The 16125-nt window shown below is 46.4% G+C and overlaps 1 protein-coding gene across 1 annotated transcript in view; it reads left to right on the top strand.

Moving 5' to 3' along the window:
• The window catches only part of LOC137322209 (dynein axonemal heavy chain 8-like), a 1675662-nt gene that overhangs the window by 1433270 nt on the left and 226267 nt on the right, over window positions 1–16125 (top strand). The window contains exon 88 of the mRNA XM_067985325.1: window positions 6273–6391. Within this exon, the coding sequence (XP_067841426.1) occupies window positions 6273–6391 (119 nt within the window). The remainder of the gene's footprint in view (window positions 1–6272; window positions 6392–16125) is intronic.

The following is a 16125-nucleotide window of genomic DNA, read 5'->3' as shown; positions in this document are numbered from 1 at the left end:
GGCGGCTCACTTAAGATACTGGATGGGTTAAAAATTGAGAAAGAAGAGGTACTGGAAAGGCTGGCAGTACTTAAAATAGATAAGTCACGTGGTCCGGATGGGATGCACCCCATGATGCTGAGGGAAGTAAGGGGGGAAATTGGGCAGGTGTTGGCCACAATCTTCTAGACGTCCTTAGGTACGGGGGTGGTGCCAGAGGACTGGAGAATTGCAAATGTTACACCCTTGTTCAAAAAAGGGTGTTAAGATAAAGCCAGCAACTATAGGCCAGTCAGTTTAACCTCGCTGGTGGGGAAACTTTTGGAAACGATAATCCAGGACAGAATTAACAGTCACTTGGACGAGTGTGGATTGATTAGGGAAAGCCAGCATGGATTTGTTAAAGACAAATCGTGTTTAACTAACCTGATTGAGTTTTTTGTTGAGGTAACAGAGAGCAGTCGATGTGGTGTAAATGGATTTTCAAAAAGCGTTTGATAAAGTGGTCACATGGTAGACTTGCTATTAAGACTGCGACCCATGAAATAAAGGGGGCAGTAGCAACATGGATACAGAATTGGCTAAGTGACAGGAGTTAGAGAGTAGTGGTGAACGGTTGTTTTTCGGACTGGAAGGAGGTGTACAGTGGTGTTCCCCAGGGGTCGGTGCTGGGACCACTGCTTTTCTTGATATATATTAATGACTTGGACTTGGGTGTACAGGACACAATTTCAAAATCTGCGGATGACACAAAACTTGGAAGGGTAGTAAACAGTGAGGAGGATAGCGATAGACTTCAAGAGGATATAGATAGGCTGGTGGCATGGGCGGACACGTGGCAGATGAAGTTTAATGTGGAAAAATGTGAGGTGATGCATTTCGATAGGAAAAATGAGGAGAGGCAATATAAACTAGAGTCCACAATTCTAAAAGGGCTGGAGGAACAGAGAGATCTGGGGGTATATGTGCGTAAATCGTTGAAGGTGGCAGGGCAGGTTGAGAAAGCGGTTAAAAAGGCATCCGGGATCCTGGGCTTTATAAATAGAGGCATAGAGTACAAATGCAAGGAAGTCATGATGAACCTTTATAAAACACTGGTTCGGCCACAACTGGAGTATGTGTCCAGTTCTGGGCACCGCACTTTAGGAAGGATGTGAAGGCCTTAGAGAGGGTGCAGAGGAGATTTACTAGAATGATTCCAGGGATGAGGGACTTAAATTACGTGGATACACTGGAGAAGCTGGGGTTGTTCTCCTTGGAACAGAGAAGGTTGAGAGGAGATTTGATAGAGGTGTTTAAAATCATGAAGGGTCTAGACAGAGTGGATAGAGAGAAACTTTTCCCATTGGCGGAAGGGTCAAGAACCAGAGGCCATAGATTTAAGATGATTGGCAAAATAACCAAAGGTGGTATGAGGAAAAACTTTTTTACACAGCGAGTGGTTAGGATCTGGAATGCACTGCCCGAGGGAGTGGTGGAGGCAGATTCAATCATGGCCTTCAAAAGGGAACTGGATAAGTACTTGAAACCAAAAAATGTGCAGGGCTACAGGGATTGGGCGGGGCAGGGGGTACTAGCTAGATTGCTCATGCATAGAGCCGGCGCGGACTCGATGGGCCAAATGGCCTCCTTCCGTGCTGTAACCTTCTATGATTCTCTGATGGACACTGAACTGCCGTGCCCACCTGGGCAGTGACTCCTCAGGAAAATGGGCTGTGCTGCAGTTACGGTTACCGTTGGGCCCTGAAAGAACTTGGGCAGGTTCTACAGCACTAAGATTCCTTAAATTTTGGCAGACATCCACTATTCATAGTAAAATAAAACAACTATGGAGGTGATGGTACAAGGAGAGAAAGTTGGGGCGCATGTTCCCCCAGAGTGATATCCTGGGGGGCTGGCTAGCCAAACAATTGTCCCACCGGGAGGCCTGTTTCATTTTGAGTACTGGGCCTCATTTGCATTAGGCTGAGAATCGAGCACCCTGGAGCAGCCCGCCAGCTCTGGGCCATCATTATCACGCAGTCCGGCTGGACTGTTCACCAGAGGAAGGTAGGTTCCTGGTTGGGGGATGGGGGGCTCCGATCAAAGGGTGTGGCAGTGGGCCAGGCTGGGATTGCGGGGCTGGGAGGAGCAATCGCAGCCTCACAAAAAGAAGAAGGAACTTTCCTTTGGGGTCCTAGTTGGCCAGACCACAGGCTGATAGTGGCCAGAGTGTGCATGGCGCTCGCTCCAGTCATTTCAGTCCAAAACTGAAAATCAGGGTCCTAGTGACGTCAAAGGATCCCAATTTTCACTTTAAATGGGCCTACCGCCTGACTCCGGGGGTGCAGCGATAGGCCCCGGGGAATATTGCCACAGCGGCAGTGGGGCGATAGGTTAGTAGCCACCATTTTTGAGGTGTTACTGCCCTATTTTCACCAGGCAGAAGAGCTCGAAATTTAGTTCAATAATTCTAAAAATCAAAGTGCTTTAAAAGTCATTGGGGGTTAAATTGGATAAGGCCTGTTATTGGGCGGGGTAGCGTGATCCGCTATTAACCCGCGCCTGATGGCCCCTGTGCAGGCAGCATGTGAACTTCGTGCTGCCTGCTAATTAGCATGATAGCTCCGTGCAGCCTCTCAGCAGCGCAGGGAGCGCTGGCTGCACAGAGCTATCATGCTAAGAATCAGGATAATCAGGAAGCCTGAAATAGGGTGTGCTCAGTGCATGTCATCAGCAGCCTGCACCTCTTAAAGATGCAGATGCATATTTTAAAAGGCATATGCACAGTCTACTGGGAGGAGGAAGAGATGGCTGGAAGGTTGGCAGGACCGGCCCGAGAGTGGGCCCCATGCTTCTCCTACGATGGACTGGAGGCCCTGGTGAAAGGGGTGGATGAAAGGAGGGCCAACATGTACCCGCAGGGTGGCAGGAGACCCTCCAGACTCCAGCTCCTTAGGCATTGGGAGGCTGTGGTCCAGGAGGTAAAAGCCAGGAGCAGTGCCAAAAGAACATAAGAACATAAGAACATAAGAAATTGGAGCAGGAGTAGGCCAATCGGCCCCTCGAGCCTGCTCCGCCATTCAATAAGATCATGGCTGATCTGATCCCAACCACAAATCTAAAGAACACAAGAAGTCGGAGCAGGACCCGGCCACATAGCCCCTGGGCCCTCTCCGCCACCCACAGGGCATTGACCGATCCGAACTCAGCTTCATGTCCAATTTCCTGCCCGCTCCCCATAACCCCTAATTCCCTTTACTTCTAGGAAACTGTCTATTTCTGTTTTAAATTTATCTAATGATGTAGCTTCCACAGCTTCCTGGGGCAGCAAATTCCACAGACCTACCACCCTCTGAGTGAAGAAGTTTCTCCTCATCTCAGTTTTGAAAGAGCAGCCCCTTATTCTAAGATTATGCCCCCTAGTTCTAGTTTCACCCATCTTTGGGAACATCCTTACTGCATCCACCCGATCAAGACCCTTCACAATCTTATATGTTTCAATAAGATCGCCTCTCATTCTTCTGAACTCCAATGAGTAGAGACCCAATCTACTCAACCTCTCCTCATATGTCCGCCCCCTCATCCCCGGGATTAACCGAGTGAACCTTCTTTGTACTGCCTCGAGAGCAAGTATGTCTTTTCTTAAGTATGGAGACCAAAACTGTATGCAGTATTCCAGGTGCGGTCTCACCAATACCTTATATAACTGCAGCAATACCTCCTTGTTTTTATATTCTATCCCCCTAGCAATAAAAGCCAACATTCCGTTGGCTTTCTTGATCACCTGCTGCACCTGCATACCAACTTTTTGATTTTCTTGCACTAGGACCCCCAGATCCCTTTGTACTGCAGTACTTTCCAGTCTCTCGCCATTAAGAAAATAACTTGCTCTCTGATTTTTCCTGCCAAAGTGCATAACCTCACATTTTCCAATATTATATTGCATCTGCCAAATCTCCGCCCACTCACCCAGCCTGTCTATATCCCCTTGCAGGTTTTTTATGTCCTCCTCACTCTCTACTTTCCCTCCCATCTTTGTATCATCTGCAAATTTTGATATGTTGCACTCGGTCCCCTCCTCCAAATCGTTAATATAGATTGTAAAGAGTTGGGGACCCAGCACCGACCCCTGTGGAACACCACTGGTTACTGGTTGCCAGTCCGAAAATGAACCATTTATCCCAACTCTCTGCTTCCTGTTAGATAACCAATCCTCCACCCATGCCAGAATATTACCCCCAATCCCGTGATTTTTTATCTTAAGTAATAATCTTTTATGTGGCACCTTGTCGAATGCCTTCTGGAAGTCTAAATACACTATGTCCACTGGTTCCCCTTTATCCACCCTATACGTTATATCCTCGAAGAACTCAAGCAAATTTGTCAGACATGACTTCCCCTTCATAAAGCCATGCTGACTTTGTCCTATTAAATTATGCAATGATTTGACACGAGTGGTCAAAGTGAGTGAATGCAAATGTCAAGTGGCACATCCTGCCAACTGCACCACTGCTGTATGCATCACACTCCCCGTTACCCACCCACCAACAAACACTGCCCATCTATACGCAATGCTGCGCTCAGCATGCTGCATCTCACCCGCACATAGTACCACACTTGCAGGCCACATAACCACCACTCACAGGTCACACACACTGGCAGCTATTCTACCATGACAGGCACATCACCCAGACATCTTGCAGGATACTCACTGACACACCGTCGTCTGTCTTGCAGGAGAAGGTGGCGCATAACAGCCAGCAGCAGGAGAGACCTGAGGGAGGACGGGCACGTCTACACGTCCTCACCCCCTTGGAGGAGACTGTGCTTCGGATGATTGGGCGGGCTGTCACTGCACCCGTGACCAATGCCGTGCTGGAGGTCCTGATGAAGGGGGTCTCTGCATATCTAATGCTCCTTCTCGTTTCCCACACCTCCCTCCTCCCATAATCTTTTCTGACTCAGGTACTGCACATGCTATCAGCATGCACGAGCGCGGTGTAAAAGGAGAGTCTGAGAGCGGGAGGAGAGTCCGAGAGTGGGAGGAGAGTCCGAGAGGTGAGCACAGTGTAAAAGGAGAGTCCGAGAGCGAGAGGAGAGTTCGAGAGCGAGAAGAGAGTCCGAGAGATGAGCGCAGAGTAAAAGGAGAGTCCGAGAGCGGGCGGAGAGTCCAAGAGGTGAGCACGGTGTAAAAGGAGAGTCCGAGAGCGGGAGGAGAGTTCGAGAGCGAGAGGAGAGTCCAAGAAGTGAGCGCAGTGTAAAAAGAGATTCAGAGAGCGGGAGGAGGGTCCGAGAGGTGAACGCAGTGTAAAAGGAGAGTCTGAGAGTGGGAGGAACGTCCGAGAGCGGGAGGAGAGTCCGAGAGGTGAGCGCAGTGTAAAATGAGAGTCCGAGAGGTGAGCTCAATGTAAAAGGAGAGTCTAGAGAGCGGGAAGAGAGTCTGAGAGGTGAGCGCTGTGTTAAAGGAGAGTCCGGACAGCGGGAGACAGTCCGAGAGGTGAACGCAGTGTAAATCTAAGGAAAGTCATGGCAGCAGAGCTCGCACCCGTGATATGCTCCTCCCGCACTATTCACCAAATTCCCAATTGTAGACTCTGTCAAAACCAGACTCAGTCGATAGCTGCTACTCCGTGTTCACTCACTCCTCTTCCTCCTCCCTCTCCTCGCAGCTTGACCTGCTGTGCGTGGCCTCTCTGCATTCTCCCAGTCGTGCTCAATGCTCAACGGAAGCCCTAGCAGACCACCCACGTTGCCAGGAACGTTATTCAACTCCGGTTGTAACTTTCCGAACCATAAGGCAGTACCTGCCAAACCACTCTCAAATGTACTGTAGCAACTCTCAGTAAGTATAGGGAGCTTCAAAAAACAATTCCTATTCCACCAACAGCCAGAAGCAATAACCTAGCAACTAACCTGCAACACCTGCATGGTCCCTTTAAATAGCACTTGTGGGGGGGTCCTCCAGGTACTCTAAGACATGTTCAGGTGTGCGTGGTTAAGACTGTGCGTTGAGTTGAGCGTTAAGCTCCAAAATGGTGTCTATCACTTTAAATCAGCGTTTCACATTGTATGCATTTTTTCCCTACTTTACATGCTGCCAGTGATCGGTATTTGTGCATGCACTAATACATATACCAAGATGGCGTCTGGAACACATTACGCCAGAAATGTGCGTACGCAGCCAAGGTGCCATATTTGCACTTCGAGAGGCCGCATAGCGCCGAAACAATGGGCGCTACATGGCCAAATTTCTAGCCCATTTTATCTTGACATTTTTAAAGTTGATTTTATAGTTTGGGATGTGGTTACAGGTAACTAAGAACGAGAAGGTTTGGAAAGTCTGGTTTGATACGGATGCTCCAGAAGAAGAGATAATTCCTAATGGATACAGTGAAGCTTTGGATTCATTCTGCAAGCTGTTGCTCATCAGGTGAGTTACACCCAGAACAGTACATTAACTACAGTACAAATAATGCTCTGGTTCCCATCTGTAGCTTTACTGTAAGAATATGGCTGCATAGTAACAGGAGTACGTCATTCAGCCCCTCGAGCATGTTCCGTATTTCAATTAGATCCTGGCTGATCTGTATCTTAACTCCATTTTCCCGCCTCAGCTCCATATCCCTTAATATCCTTGCCTAACAATAATCTATCAATCTCAGTGTTGAAATTTTCAATTGACCCCCAGCCTCAACAGCATTTTGGGGGAGGGAGTTCCAGATTTCCACAACCCTTAGTGTGAAGAAGTGCTTCCTGACATCAGCCCTGAATGACCTAGCTCCAATTTTAAGGTTATGCCGCCTTGTTCTGGACTCCCCCACCAGAGGAAATAGTTTCTCTGTATCTACCCTATCAAATCCTTTAATCATCTTAAATACCTCAATTAGATCACCCATTAATCTCCTATACTCTCGGAAATACAAGCCTAGTCTTTTCAACCCATCCTCATATTTTAAACCTTTCAGCCCCGGTATCATTCTGGTGAATCTGTGCTGTACCCCCTCCAAGGCCAATATATCCTTCCTCAGGTGTGGTGCCAAGAACTGAGCACAGTACTCTAAATGGGGTCTAACCAGAGCTTTATATAACTGTAACCAAGCAAGAAGATGCTGCCAGAGTCTCAGTAAAGGAAGATGTAGTTGAGATACTGGATGGCCTAAAAATTGATAAAGAAGAGGTACGAGAAAGGCTGGCTGTACTTAAAGTAGATAAGTCACCCGGTCTGGATGGGATGCACCCTAGATTATTGAGGGAAGTAAGGTGGAAATTGCGGAGGGACTGGCCATAATCTTCCAAACATCCTTTGATAGGTCCGGGGGTGGCGCCAGAGGACTGGAAAATTTGCAAATGTTACACCCTTGTTCAAAAAAAGGTGTAAGGATAAACCCAGCAACTACATGCCAGTCAGTTTAACCTCGGTGGTGGGGAAACTTTTAGAAATGATAATCCGGGACAGAATTAGCAGTCACTTGGACACATGTGGATTGATTAGGGAAAGCCAGCAAGGATTTGTTAAACGCAAACCGTATTTAACGAACTTGATAGAGTTTTTTGATGAGGTAACAGAGAAAGTAGATGAGGGCAATGCAGTTGATGTGTATATGGGCTTTCAAAAGAGCTTTGATAAAGTGCTGCACAATAGGCTTGTCATCAAGATTGAAGCCCATGGAATAAAGGGGGCAGTAGCAGCATGGACACAATATTGGCTAAGTAACAGTAAGCAGAGAGTGGTGGTGAACAGTGGTTTTGTGGACTAGAGGGAGGTGTACAGTGGTGTTCCCCAGGGATCAGTACTAGGACCACTGCTTTTCTTAATATATATTAATGACTTGACAATGGGTGTATAGGGCACAATTGCAGCTCAAAACTGGGCATCCATGAGGCACTGTGGGCCATCAGCAGCAGCAGAATTGTATTCCAGCACAATCTGTAACCTCATGGCCCGGCATATTCCTCACTCTACCATTACCAACAAGCCAGGGGATCAACCCTGGTTCAATGAGCAATGTAGAAGAGCATGCCAGGAGCAGCACCAGATGTACCTAAAAGTGAGGTGCCAACCTGGTGAAGCTACAACTCAGGACTACATGCATGCTAAACAGCGGAAGCAACATGCTATATACAGAGCTAAGCGATTCCACAACCAACGGATCAGATCAAAGCTCTGCAATCCTGCCACATCCAGTCATGAATGGTGGTGGACAATTAAACAACTAACGGGAGGAGGAGGCTCTGTAAACATCCCCATCCTCAATGATGGCGGAGTCCAGCATGTGAGTGCAAAAGACAAGGCTGAAGCGTTTGCAACCATCTTCAGCCAGAAGTGCCGAGTGGATGATCCATCTCAGCCGCCTCCCGATATCCCCACAGAAGCCAGTCTTCAGCCAATTCGATTCACTCCACGTGATGTCAAGAAACGGCTGAATGCACTGGATACAGCAAAGGCCCCGAAAACATCCCGGCTGTAGTGCTGAAGACTTGTGCTCCAGAACTAGCTACGCCTCTAGCCAAGCTGGTCCAGTACAGCTACAACACTGGCATCTACCCGACAATGTGGAAAATTGCCCCAAAAAGCAGGACAAATCCAATCCGGCCAATTACTGCCCCATCAATCTACTCTCAATCATCAGCAAAGTGATGGAAGGTGTCGCGACAGTGCTATCAAGCGGCACTTACTCACCAATAACCTGCTCACCGATGCTCAGTTTGGGTTCCCCCAGGACGACTCGGCTCCAGACCTCATTACAGCCTTGGTCCAAACATGGACAAAAGAGCTGAATTCCAGAGGTGAGATGAGAGTGACTGCCCTTGACAACAAGTCAGCATTTGACCGAGTAAAATTGAAGTCAATGGGAATCAGGGGGAAAACTCTCCAGTGGCTGGACTCATACCTAGCACAAAGGAAGGTCTGATGTGGAGATGCCGGTGATGGACTGGGGTTGGCAAATGTAAAGAATCTTACAACACCAGGTTATAGTCCAACAAATTTACTTGAAAATCACAAGCTTTCGGAGGCTTTCTCCTTCGTCAGGTGAAGGTGGAAATTAAATCCTTGAACATTTCGCATTTATATTCAGAGAACAATACCTGGTGATTACAGATAATCTTTCCAACTGCCCGTTGTCAAGGCAATCAAAGTGTTCAGACAGAGAGGTGTTACCTACAGGACCACCAAATACACAAACGGCCAGAACACAAAACAGAGAGAGAGAGGGAGAAACATCCGAAAGGAAGAGAAAGACAGAGAATGACCCGTTGTATTAAAAACAGATAACTTTTATTCGCTGGTGAGGTTACGTTTAGCGTGACGTGAACCCAAGATCCTGGTTGAGGCCGTCCTCATGGGTGCGGAACTTGGCTATCAATTTCTGCTCAACGATTTTGCGTTGTCGTGTGTCTCGAAGGCCGCCGTGGAGAACGCTTACCCGAAGATCGGTGGCTGAATGTCCTTGACTGCTGAAGTGTTCCCCGACTAGGAGGGAACCCTCCTGTCTGGCGATTGTTGCGCGGTGTCCGTTCATCCGTTGTCGCAATGTCTGCATGGTCTCGCCAATGTACCATGCTCCGGGGCATCCTTTCCTGCAACGTATGAGGTAGACAACGTTGGCCGAGTCACAGGAGTATGAACCATGTACCTGGTATTCCCTTTTTGCAGCTCTTACTACTTTCTTAGTATTGCTTTGCTATTCTTTATATCTCTCCCAGTCTGTGGAATCTCTGCTGTTCTTTGCATTTGTATAACCCCTTTCATTCAGTTTTATACTATCTCTCAATTCTCTTGTTGACCAAGTTTGTTTAATTACACAAGTAGAGCTCTTGCCCTTTAGGGGTATCTAGAGCTCTTTTATTCTACCAAATACTTCTTTGAACACCACCCACTGTTTGTCTATAGCTTTATCCATTAATATTTCCGCCCAGTGCACTGGCCATTCAAGTGAAGGGCTGGAACAAATCAGAATTATTTGAGGTAGGCATTTGTTATTCCGCTGCTTTCTAGAAAATTGTCCTCATAACAACAAACATAGAATAATGTCATCACTCCACTCAAGATATGTAAGTTCGGCTTCTGAGATGCACCTCAGACTTTGTATTTGGCCCAATGAACAATAGTTGGAGTCTGGAGCCGACAAACCTGAATGTGAGTATGGTACCTGCTAAACCTAGGGTAACAGTCAAAGTGAGCTTCCACCCCGCTAAACTTCGGGTAATAGTCAAAGTGAGTATGGAACCTGCAAAACCGAGGGTAATAGTCAACGTGAGTGTGGAACCTCCTAAACCGAGGGCAATAGTCAACGTGAGTGTGGAACCTGCTAAACTGATGGTAATAGTCAATGTGAGTGTGGAACCTGCTGAACTGGGGGTAAAAGTCAATGTGAGTGTGGAACCTCCTAAACCGAGGGTAATAGTCAACGTGAGTGTGGAACCTCCTAAACTGAGGGTAATAGTCAACGTGAGTGTGGAACCTGCTAAACTGATGGTAATAGTCAATGTGAGTGTGGAACCTGCTGAACTGGGGGTAAAAGTCAATGTGAGTGTGGAACCTGCTAAACAGAGGGTAATAGTCAACGTGAGTGTGGAACCTGCTGAACTGAGGGTAAAAGTCAATGTGAGTGTGGAACCTGCTAAACAGAGGGTAATGGTCAATGTGAGTGTGGAACTGCTAAACCGATGGTAATGGTCAATGTGAGTGTGGAACTTGCTTAACCGAGGGTAATAGTCAATGTGAGTGTGGAACCTGCTGAACTGAGGGTAAAAGTCAATGTGAGTGTGGAACCTGCTAAACAGAGAATAATGGTCAATGTGAGTGTGGAACTGCTAAACCGATGGTAATGGTCAATGTGAGTGTGGAACCTGCTAAACCGAGGGTAATAGTCAAGGTGAGTGTGGAACCTGCTAAACCGAGGGTAATAGTCAAGGTGAGCATGGAAACTCTTAAACCGAGGATAATAGTCAATGTGAGTGCGTAACGTGCCAAACCGAGGGAAATAGTCAATGTGAATTTGGAACATCTTAAATTCAGCGTAATGGTCAATGTGAGTGTGGAACCTGCTAAACTGAGGTCAACCGAGGGTGATAGTCAGTGTGAGTGTGGAAACGGTTAAACGGAGTGTAATAGTCAATGTGAGTGTGGAACCTGCTCAACCGAGGGTAATAGTCAATGTGAGTGTGGAACCTGCTCAACCGAGGGTAATAGTCAATGTGAGTGTGGAACCGTTAAATCGAGAATAATGGTCAATGTAAGTGTGGAACCTGCTAAACCGATGGTAATAGTTAATGAGAGTGTGGAACCTGCTATACCGAGGGTAATAGTCAATGTGAGCGTGGAAACTCTTAAACCGAGGGTAATAGTCAAGGTGAGTGTGGATCCTGCTAAACTGAGGGTGATAGTCAATGTGAGTGCGGAACCTGCTAAACCGAGGATAATAGTCAATGTGAGTGTGGATCCTGCTCAACTGAGGGTAATAGTTAATGTGAGTATGGATCCTGCTAACCTGAGGGTAATAGTCAATGTGAGTGTGGAACCAGCTAAACTGAGGGTAATAGTCAATGTGAGTGTGGAAACTCTTAAACCGAGGTAATAGTCAATGTGAATTTGAAATGTCTTAAATCGAGCGTAATGATCAATGTGAGGGTGGAAATTCTAAACCGAGGGTATTAGTCAATGTAAGTGTGGATCCCGCTAAACCGAGGGTAATAGTCAATGTGAGTGTGGATCCTGCTAAACAGAGAGCAATGGTCAGTGTGGGAGTGGAACTGCTAAACTGAGGGTGATAGTCAATGTGAGTGTGGAACCTGCTAAACCGAGGGTAATAGTCAATGTGAGTGTGGATCCTGCTAAACTGAGGGTAATAGTTAATGTGAGTGTGGAACCTGCTAAACTGAGGGTGATAGTCAATGTGAGTGTGGAACCTGCTAAACCGAGGGTAATAGTTAATGTGAGTGTGGAACCTGCTAAACTGAGGGCAATAGTTAATGTGAGTGTGGAACCTGCTAAACTGAGGGTGATAGTCAATGTGAGTGTGGATCCTGCTCAACTGAGGGTAATAGTTAATGTGAGTATGGATCCTGCTAACCTGAGGGTAATAGTCAATGTGAGTGTGGAACCAGCTAAACTGAGGGTAATAGTCAATGTGAGTGTGGAAACTCTTAAACCGAGGTAATAGTCAATGTGAATTTGAAATGTCTTAAATCGAGCGTAATGGTCAATGTGAGGGTGGAAATTCTAAACCGAGGGTATTAGTCAATGTAAGTGTGGATCCTGCTAAACCGAGGGTAATAGTCAATGTGAGTGTGGAACCTGCTAAACCGAGGGTAATAGTCAATGTGAGTGTGGATCCTGCTCAACCGAGGGTAATAGTCAATGTGAGTGTGGATCCTGCTAAACCGAGGGTAATAGTCAATGTGAGTGTGGATCCTGCTAAACCGAGGGTAATAGTCAATGTGAGTGTGGATCCTGCTAAACAGAGAGCAATGGTCAGTGTGGGAGTGGAACTGCTAAACTGAGGGTGATAGTCAATGTGAGTGTGGATCCTGCTAAACAGAGAGCAATGGTCAGTGTGGGAGTGGAACTGCTAAACTGAGGGTAATAGTCAATGTGAGTGTGGAACCTGCTAAACCGAGGGTAATAGTTAATGTGAGTGTGGAACCTGCTAAACTGAGGGTAATAGTCAATGTGAGTGTGGAACCTGCTAAACCGAGGGTAATAGTCAATGTGAGTGTGGATCCTGCTAAACTGAGGGTAATAGTCAATGTGAGTGTGGAACCTGCTAAACCGAGGGTAATAGTTAATGTGAGTGTGGAACCTGCTAAACTGAGGGTAATAGTCAATGTGAGTGTGGAACCTGCTAAACCGAGGGTAATAGTCAATGTGAGTGTGGAACCTGCTAAACTGAGGGTAATAGTTAATGTGAGTGTGGAACCTGCTAAACTGAGGGTAATAGTCAATGTGAGTGTGGATCCTGCTAAACTGAGGGTAATAGTCAATGTGAGTGTGGAACCTGCTAAACCGAGGGTAATAGTCAATGTGAGTGTGGAACCAGCTAAACTGAGGGTAATAGTCAATGTGAGTGTGGAAACTCTTAAACCGAAGTAATAGTCAATGTGAATTTGAAATGTCTTAAATCGAGCATAATGATCAATGTGAGGGTGGAAATTCTAAACCGAGGGTATTAGTCAATGTAAGTGTGGATCCTGCTAAACCGAGGGTAATAGTCAATGTGAGTGTGGAACCTGCTAAACCGAGGGTAATAGTCAATGAGTGTGTGGATCCTGCTAAACCGAGGGTAATAGTCAATGTGAGTGTGGATCCTGCTCAACCGAGGGTAATAGTCAATGTGAGTGTGGATCCTGCTAAACCGAGGGTAATAGTCAATGTGAGTGTGGAACCTGCTAAACCGAGGGTAATAGTCAATGTGAGTGTGGATCCTGCTAAACAGAGAGCAATGGTCAGTGTGGGAGTGGAACTGCTAAACTGAGGGTGATAGTCAATGTGAGTGTGGATCCTGCTAAACAGAGAGCAATGGTCAGTGTGGGAGTGGAACTGCTAAACTGAGGGTAATAGTCAATGTGAGTGTGGAACCTGCTAAACCGAGGGTAATAGTTAATGTGAGTGTGGAACCTGCTAAACTCAGGGTAATAGTCAATGTGAGTGTGGAACCTGCTAAACCGAGGGTAATAGTCAATGTGAGTGTGGATCCTGCTAAACTGAGGGTAATAGTCAATGTGAGTGTGGAACCTGCTAAACCGAGGGTAATAGTTAATGTGAGTGTGGAACCTGCTAAACTGAGGGTAATAGTCAATGAGAGTGTGGAACCTGCTAAACCGAGGGTAATAGTCAATGTGAGTGTGGAACCTGCTAAACTGAGGGTAATAGTTAATGTGAGTGTGGAACCTGCTAAACTGAGGGTAATAGTCAATGTGAGTGTGGATCCTGCTAAACTGAGGGTAATAGTCAATGTGAGTGTGGAACCTGCTAAACCGAGGGTAATAGTCAATGTGAGTGTGGAACCAGCTAAACTGAGGGTAATAGTCAATGTGAGTGTGGAAACTCTTAAACCGAGGTAATAGTCAATGTGAATTTGAAATGTCTTAAATCGAGCGTAATGATCAATGTGAGGGTGGAAATTCTAAACCGAGGGTATTAGTCAATGTAAGTGTGGATCCTGCTAAACCGAGGGTAATAGTCAATGAGTGTGTGGAACCTGCTAAACCGAGGGTAATAGTTAATGTGAGTGTGGAACCTGCTAAACCGAGGGTAATAGTCAATGAGTGTGTGGAACCTGCTAAACCGAGGGTAATAGTTAATGTGAGTGTGGAACCTGCTAAACCGAGGGTAATAGTCAATGAGTGTGTGGATCCTGCTCAACCGAGGGTAATAGTCAATGTGAGTGTGGATCCTGCTAAACCGAGGGTAATAGTCAATGTGAGTGTGGAACCTGCTAAACCGAGGGTAATAGTCAATGAGTGTGTGGATCCTGCTCAACCGAGGGTAATAGTCAATGTGAGTGTGGATCCTGCTAAACCGAGGGTAATAGTTAATGTGAGTGTGGATCCTGCTAAACAGAGAGCAATGGTCAGTGTGGGAGTGGAACTGCTAAACTGAGGGTAATAGTCAATGTGAGTGTGGAACCTGCTAAACCGAGGGTAATAGTTAATGTGAGTGTGGAACCTGCTAAACTGAGGGTAATAGTCAATGTGAGTGTGGAACCTGCTAAACCGAGGGTAATAGTCAATGTGAGTGTGGATCCTGCGAAACTGAGGGTAATAGTCAATGTGAGTGTGGAACCTGCTAAACCGAGGGTAATAGTTAATGTGAGTGTGGAACCTGCTAAACTGAGGGTAATAGTCAATGTGAGTGTGGAACCTGCTAAACCGAGGGTAATAGTCAATGTGAGTGTGGAACCTGCTAAACTGAGGGTAATAGTTAATGTGAGTGTGGAACCTGCTAAACTGAGGGTAATAGTCAATGTGAGTGTGGATCCTGCTAAACTGAGGGTAATAGTCAATGTGAGTGTGGAACCTGCTAAACCGAGGGTAATAGTTAATGTGAGTGTGGAACCAGCTAAACTGAGGGTAATAGTCAATGTGAGTGTGGAAACTCTTAAACCGAGGTAATAGTCAATGTGAATTTGAAATGTCTTAAATCGAGCGTAATGATCAATGTGAGGGTGGAAATTCTAAACCGAAGGTATTAGTCAATGTAAGTGTGGATCCTGCTAAACCGAGGGTAATAGTCAATGAGTGTGTGGAACCTGCTAAACCGAGGGTAATAGTTAATGTGAGTGTGGAACCTGCTAAACCGAGGGTAATAGTCAATGAGTGTGTGGAACCTGCTAAACCGAGGGTAATAGTTAATGTGAGTGTGGAACCTGCTAAACCGAGGGTAATAGTCAATGAGTGTGTGGATCCTGCTCAACCGAGGGTAATAGTCAATGTGAGTGTGGATCCTGCTAAACCGAGGGTAATAGTCAATGTGAGTGTGGAACCTGCTAAACCGAGGGTAATAGTCAATGAGTGTGTGGATCCTGCTCAACCGAGGGTAATAGTCAATGTGAGTGTGGATCCTGCTAAACCGAGGGTAATAGTTAATGTGAGTGTGGATCCTGCTAAACAGAGAGCAATGGTCAGTGTGGGAGTGGAACTGCTAAACTGAGGGTAATAGTCAATGTGAGTGTGGAACCTGCTAAACCGAGGGTAATAGTTAATGTGAGTGTGGAACCTGCTAAACTGGGGGTAATAGTCAATGTGAGTGTGGAACCTGCTAAACCGAGGGTAATAGTCAATGTGAGTGTGGATCCTGCTAAACTGAGGGTAATAGTCAATGTGAGTGTGGAACCTGCTAAACCGAGGGTAATAGTTAATGTGAGTGTGGAACCTGCTAAACTGAGGGTAATAGTCAATGTGAGTGTGGAACCTGCTAAACCGAGGGTAATAGTCAATGTGAGTGTGGAACCTGCTAAACTGAGGGTAATAGTTAATGTGAGTGTGGAACCTGCTAAACTGAGGGTAATAGTCAATGTGAGTGTGGATCCTGCTAAACTGAGGGTAATAGTCAATGTGAGTGTGGAACCTGCTAAACCGAGGGTAATAGTCAATGTGAGTGTGGAACCAGCTAAACTGAGGGTAATAGTCAATGTGAGTGTGGAAACTCTTAAACCGAGGTAA

This window comes from Heptranchias perlo, chromosome 5 (genome assembly GCF_035084215.1).
Source record: "Heptranchias perlo isolate sHepPer1 chromosome 5, sHepPer1.hap1, whole genome shotgun sequence".
Classification (NCBI taxonomy): domain Eukaryota; kingdom Metazoa; phylum Chordata; class Chondrichthyes; order Hexanchiformes; family Hexanchidae; genus Heptranchias; species Heptranchias perlo.
This window is presented reverse-complemented; position numbering and strand designations above follow the sequence as displayed.